The 7,256-nt window shown below is 42.5% G+C and overlaps 1 protein-coding gene across 1 annotated transcript; it reads right to left on the minus strand.

Moving 5' to 3' along the window:
* Positions 1-5,890: 5,890 nt before the first annotated feature.
* LOC103210556 (olfactory receptor 2D3-like) lies at positions 5,891-6,865 on the minus strand. Its single transcript, XM_007956473.2, has one exon. The coding sequence runs from the start codon at positions 6,812-6,814 to the stop codon at positions 5,891-5,893; it is 924 nt and encodes a 307-aa protein (XP_007954664.1). The 5' UTR covers positions 6,815-6,865.
* Positions 6,866-7,256: the final 391 nt, after the last annotated feature.

Here is a 7,256-nt window from a genome sequence, read left to right on the forward strand (position 1 = left end):
CTATCATACAGGCCTAAAGTGACTGAACTATTTTTACCTGTTTTCACCATACACCATCCTGCATGGGCAGACATTTGGACTCTCTTAAATGATTTCCTTACATCTGAAGAACAGAGGATAGTACTAGAACAAGCCAGAGGGATAACAGATCACTTTCATAATCTGGGCCCCAACAGCCAACCTACCAGGATAGAGGAAATCCCAGGCTGGGACCCAGGGTGGAGTCATAATTCAGATGAAGACAGGGACAAGGTCCAGCATTACCCAGGAAACATAACCATGAGATTGAAACTGAAGGCCCCTAAGCCAAGGAGCCTCCTGAAGATTTGAGAAGTCATAAAGGAAAGGAGAATCTTCCTTTTCAGAACATATTACCCAGGCTTATAAGCAGTACACAGATATCAATCCTGAGGACTCTGCTGGTGCCCATGTAATTAATATCACTTTCATTTCTCAAAGTGCCCCAGACATCTGGAAAAAATCACAGAAAAGAGAAGGGAGCTTAGGAATGCTTATGGGACAGCTGTTAGAAATCGCCTTTAAGATTTTAAACAACTGGGACTTAGTAGCTGAGCATAAGGAAAGACAAAAAATGAAGCAGAATGCAGCCCTGTTAGCTGCCGCTCTAATCCCCAGTAAAAAGGGCCCTGAGAGCAAAGGGAAAACCCCAAAACCATCAAGCGGTTGGCCCCGACCAATGCGCGTATTTCAAGGAAAGAGGACACTGGAAGAGAGAGTGCCCCAAGAGACCTCAGGGAAAATGCCCTCCGTACAAGCATGGCAGGGCATTGAGTGAATGAGAGAGAAGACGCAGATTGATGGGGCCGGGGCGCTTAGCCCCGTCCAACTTTCCCACCAAGAGCCCAGGGTAACCATGCAGGTGGTAACACGTATGACTGATTTCATATTAGACACTGGAGCCACTTTTTTCCATGTTGAACACTGCCGAGTCCCTTTTAAGCCCTCACACAGTATCAGTAATGGGAACTACTAGGAAAAGTGGCTGATAAAAGATTCCTACAACCCGTCAGCAGTAAAATTGTTGTTGTTGTTGTTTGCCATCGAGTCGGCCCCGACTCATAGCGACCCCTCCTTGGGTTTCCGAGGCAGTATCACTACGGAAGTAGGAATGCCCAACCTTCCTTACGAGGAGTGGCTGGTGGGTTTGAACCGCCAGCCTTCTGGTTAGCAGCCAAGCGCCTTAGCCACTATGCTACCAGAGCTCCTGCAGTAAAATTAGGGAGGATTAATTTTTCCATGAACTCCTTTATGTTCCAGAATGCTCAGTTCCCCTATTGGGAAGAGGCTTACTTGATAAATTAGGACTACTACTTGAAGAAATCCATTCTGAAGGATTGGTGGGCTGAGTTCAGTACACGAAGGATAGACATATACTGGTACATGCAGTCTGGCCTGACTTGAGAGTAAAAGTATGTTATAGAAGGCTTGTGAACATGGAGAGAAGGAGTGGGGAGATGGAATCAGAATTGCGAAGAGGTCCTAATGGAACTGGTCTAGTGCCAGGAATGTTTGGACACAGAAAGGAAAAAAAATGAAAGTAACTCCTGTTTGAACCGGCCTCAGCATTAATGTCTGAGCCTGTGGCAATACCTACTGACCTGTCTATAAGAATTGTTGAAAAGAATGAATTCAAGTGTATGGGCTGAAGGCATTATGCTTTCTTTTGCATGCCACCCCACCCCGAGTGTCAACTTCTTTTTGCCTTTGAGTGGGTGGAACCAACTCCTAGTGTTAATATGGACACACCTCCACCAGGGAACTGACACTGAAAAGGGGAGTGTTGCTTCAGTGTATAAATAACATCCCTATATGGTGCCAGCACAGCTGAGGGGGACTCAGATGCCAACACTGTGCAGATCCTTTAATTTCCTCGTGGACTGTGAATATAAGTTTCCCAGGAGCAAGGCCCAGATCCCACAACTGCAAGAGACACATTTGGCCTACGTAATCTCCCAGGGAAAGAGGAACCTATCTGAGACAAAGATGACACCTATACTTGAAACATACTGACGAGTGACCTTTATGGTTTTACCAAGGGCACCTGGAAAACTTCAAGTTCCTCTTGACACTGGTTGACACCAACTCTGGATGGCCAGAGGCATTCTCTTGTAGGTCTGAACAGACTGTGGAATTGACTAATATTTTATTTTAAAAAATAATTCCCAGGTTTGGACTTTCTCTCAATCCAGAATGACAACGGACAGCTTTCGTCTCATAGGTGACTCTAGGAGTACATTCAGCTTCATCTGATGGGAATTTCATGTGACTTAATGGACCCAATCTTCAGGGAAAATAGAAAAGGAAAACTATGCTGTCAAAAGGAGCTCTGGTAGCATAATGCCTAAGGCAGTTGACGGCTAACCAGAAGGCTGGCGGTTCAAACCCACCAGCCACTCCTCGGAAGGAAGGTTGGGCAATCTACTTCCGTAGTGATACTGCCTTGGAAACCCAAGGAGGGGTCGCTATGAGTCTGGTCCAACTCGACGGCACATAACAACAACAACAACATGCTGTCAAAAAGGCTCAGGCCAAAATGTGTCATTATGAAATCAGGTATTGTCAATTGCTCTACTTAGGATATAAGTAGCCCCCCCCGCCCAAGCCGGCTCAAATTGAGCCCCTTCAAAATGATGTATAGGAGACCATTCCTGGGAAAAGGGGCGGGGAGCCACAGCCACTTATATCATGACAGAATCAAAGGGAAGGGAGTAAGTAAGGTCTTTAAAAATGTTTTTCAAATTACTCACTGATATGCTTTTGTGCAGTTGTTTTACCCCACTGACACCCCTTTACACAGGTTTCACCCAAGAGGCAGAGTCTTAGTGAATACGTGGAAGAATCAATCCCCCTTTCAGCCTGATTCTCTTTCAAAGCCCTAATCATTCCCCAGCCTGGGGAGACAGACATTTTGGACAAATGATTCTCACTGTCTCCGTAGGTATTGGTACTCAATAAGTCCTTTAACCTGTTGTGATCATTGGCTCTTCACTTTACAGGGGTAAGGACTTTGTTTCCCTACAACACTTTTGTCTCAGGGAAATCAGTAGAGTGCTGCTCCATTAGAAATTAAAACAAGAATGCTGACATAGTGTGAAAATTGTAGCCACTGTCACAGAACAATTTGTATAAAATTGTTAAATGTTACACCTAATTTGCTATGTAAACTTTTACCCAAAACACAATATTTTTAAAAAAATTTAAAACAAAGAAAATAAAAGATTTTATTGAAGGAATAATTGTATTTCATGAAATGGAGGCATATAACATCTTAATGAGAAAATGTAACATGTGTCTTTCTTTGGAGAAGAAAAGGTCAGTTTCTATTTGGTAAAGCAAAGGAAAAGTTTCACATCAAGAGAGACCTGTAGGGGAAGGGAGGAAAATCTACAAGAAGTTGTCAGTTCACAAATTTTCTTAACAAGGTTTCCTAGCGAAATATTAATTCCTTATTTCCTGATACAACTTGGCTAAAGCAATATTCCTAAAGTACACAGTGTGAATATTTTATGTGTGTGTGTGTTGGGAGGTGTTGTCTTGGGATTGAATGTAGTCAGATCAAGTCTGGTAGAAATCCTTGAAATGTAAAAAATTATTTATTTGGCTAAGAAGAAAATGTCAAACTCTAATCTGAAGCATTTGAAATGTAAAACATTGGTTACCTGGCTAAGGGAAGTGCAGATGGCTTAGACAATTCAGGGAGTAGTTATGATGATAGAAGTTTAACAAGTCTAAAGCATTCTTCATTTAGGTTAGAAATTCAAATTCTTGTCTTCTTTGTTATTCTAACAGTAACGCTTTGACAAGGAAAGAAGCCTGAATGGCTTTCTTTAGAAAGATGGAAATGAAAATTTTAATTTAAAATGAAATTTCAGCTTAGATCTGAAGTCACCCTATTCAGGTATGCCAGCAGCTCAATTTTCCTAAGGTTCATCACTACACTTTAAAAACTGTAAAGCTATTTGCTTTAGAAAACAAATGTTGTTGTTGTTATATGCCATCGAGTCAGCCCCGACTCATAGTGACCCCTCCTTGGGTTTCCGAGGCAGTATCACTACGGAAGTAGGATTGCCCAACCTTCCTTCCGAGGAGTGGCTGGTGGGTTTGAACCGCCAGCCTTCTGGTTAGCAGTCAAGTGCCTTAGCCACTATGCTACCAGAGTTTTTTAAGAATGTGTAGCATTGAAGTTAAAGCAGCTGGAAGTAAATGTGGCAAGTTTTACTTTGTCTCATCAGGGCCTTTTCATTCTCTCTGGCTCATGCCATCCCTTACTCATAATCACTTTTCTTCTGGATATATTAAAGGTTATGAAGTAGAGTAGAAATTCAAGTTTGAACTATTTCTACTAAAAGATGAAGTGCTCCTCTATTTTTCCTGTTTCATAAAAAAAAAAGTGCTTTTTCTTTGGTTTGGAGTGCTATTCTTTATATAACAAGAATCACATATAACAAGATCTGTCATATGGGGCAGATCAAGTCAGGGGATGTGTGTAAAGCTGGCAAACTAAGTACACAGCAATGTAGAATATCTTTGTGTCATGGGACTTCTGCCAGAAGAAATGAGAACCATGGAGAAAACAGGTAGGACTATAATGTTATGCTGCTGTTTCAATGGCTCACAGGACCCTGAAGCTACGGATAAAACCAAAAAACCCAAACTCACTGCCTTCGAGTCTATTCGACTCATAGCAACCCTTCCTTGGGTTTCCGAGGTGGAAACTCTACGAAGGAAGGTTGGGCGATCCACTTCTGCAGTGATACTGCCTCAGAAACCCAAGGAGGGGTCGCTGAGTCGGATCCGACTCAACGGTATGTAACAACAACAATCTCTACAAAAGTAGATTGCCCAATCTTCCTTCTGAGGAGTGGCTGGTGGGTTTGAACTGCAGGCCTTCTGGTTAGCAGTCAAATGCCTTAGGCACTACGCTACCAGGGATAGGAATTGGTAATGTTCCTACAGACGGATAAACTGTTATGTCAATCCCAGGTAATACCTAGATGTAGATCTTGAGCTAAAGATGCACTGACAGTAGATATTTTTTCCCTAAGGGGAAAGGTAGGAGCTCTGGTAGTGCAGTGCCTAAGGCACTTGACTGCTAACCAGAAGGCCGGCAGTTCAAACCCAGCAGCTACTCCTCAGAAGGAAGGTTGGGCAATCTACTTCCTCAGCGATACTACCTTGGAAACCCAAGTTGGGGTCACTATGAGTTGGGTCCAACTCAACAGCACATAACAACGAGGGAAAGATAGTCTGCTTTTGCTCTAACACTGGGCTAGAGAAGTAGTTAGAAAAACTAAATTGGTGAATTCATCCCAAATATCCACCTCTCAGGATATTTTCTCAAATGCCAGCTATTCCATTGCACTTCCCAAAGGGGAGAACTCAATAGACACTGTCAAAAGCAAACCTGCAAAAGGAAAGAGAGCATGTCTGAGGCGGGAACCATTGTGGTGTATCGGTGTTGCCGAGGTTTCTGGCCTGAGACTTCTGATGTGGGGAGATTGCTTTCAGATAAATACTACTTTCTTCAAGCCAGCAGTTTTCCTGGAAGGAGGTAATGTGTAATATATCAAAAATTTGCTGGACTATGAGGTCACATGTCTTGTTTGGGCAGCAGCTCCCCCACTAGTGGTTGATTTGGCTATAGGTGTAGTTTAGGACTCAACACAGCAAACAAAACAAAAATTCTCCAATATTGTGGCTTTCAGCATGAAAACATCCCTAGAAGTACAAAGTTACCTGTGTGGTCCTTACTGGTGCCTCATTTAGGTTAGAAAAGGAATCTGTTAACGGTGTTAAAGCAATTTGGAAGGTCTTCTTCCTCCGATTATGTATTATTCATAAATATAAAGATCACTGCATTCGAGAGGTTCTATCTTCCAAATGCTTTCTTAAATGCCTCCTTTACATCCTTGTTCCTCAGGCTATAAATGAACGGGTTCATCATGGATGTTATGACTGAGTAGAACACGGAGATCACTTTATCCCCCTCCTTCATGTTTTTGGTGTTTGGCCTCATGTAGGTAAATATTGTTGATCCATAGTAGAAGACAACGACAATGAGATGGGAGCCACAAGTAGAGAAGACCTTGAGCCTCCTGTCCCCTGAATGCATCTGCATCACAGTGGAGAGAATATTCCAGTAGGAGATAAGGATGAGGGAGACAAGAGCCAGGAGGATAACCACACCCATTGAAAAGAGAGCCATCTCAGCTTTGTACGTGTCTGCAGAAGCCAGCTGCAGGAGTGCTGGAGGTTCACAAAAATAATGATTGATCACATTCTGTCCCTGGTATGGTAGACATAAAGTAAACATGGTATCTACCACAGAGACAAGTGCCCCACTGGCCCAAGACACTATGGCCAGCTGCATACAAACCCTCTGGGTCATGATGATGGAATAGTGCAGGGGCTTGCAGACAGCCACATAGCGGTCATAGGACATCACTGCTAGAAGTGAACTCTCTGTAGCCCCAGCTACCAAGAAAGAAAACATCTGAATTGAGCACCCAGCAAAGGAAATGGTCTTTTGCATTACCAGGAAATGGAGCAGCATCTGAGGAACAATGCTAGTAGAGAAACAGAGGTCAGCAAAAGACAGGTTTTTAAGGAAAAAGTACATAGGTGTGTGAAGTCGGGAATCGACATTGATTAGGACTATGATGAGCAGATTCCCAAACGTTGTCAGGAGGTAAATGATGAGAAATGCCACAAAGAGCAGGATCTGAGTCTGCTGATCTGAAGAAAGGCCCAGCAAGATGAATTCAGTCAAAAAGGTCTGGTTTGCTTTGCCCATTAATGCTTATTCCTGCCTCAGTATTGACAGAGCAAACAAATGATGACTGTGATCCAGCATCAAATTCTGAAAGTGAAGATTTCAGGAAGATTTGTTTTCGGTAAAAAACAAAACAAAACAAAACACAAAAACCTGCAATCATTTAAGAAACTTGATTTTCTAGAATTTCCTTAGGTTCCCAATGAAGCCATCCGACTGGTAGACATAGCAATGCCAGACAGATGCTGTCATAGAGATCCTGTTTTCACAATGATATCAACCTTAGATCTATCATTCAGCAATTATATGGATAAGGCAAGAAATATCTTCATGTTGTCTACCTAAACTGAAGCAGGATGTTGACATATTAAATAGACTAGGAAAAAAAAAGCAATTCTTCTTTTTACTAGAAAGCTCTTTTTTTTTCCCCTAATGTACTTTTTAGACAGCAGACTTTAGCTTT

This window comes from Orycteropus afer, unplaced genomic scaffold (assembly GCF_000298275.1).
Source record: "Orycteropus afer afer isolate SDZICR_OR568_19922 unplaced genomic scaffold, OryAfe1.0 scaffold00014, whole genome shotgun sequence".
NCBI lineage: Eukaryota > Metazoa > Chordata > Mammalia > Tubulidentata > Orycteropodidae > Orycteropus > Orycteropus afer.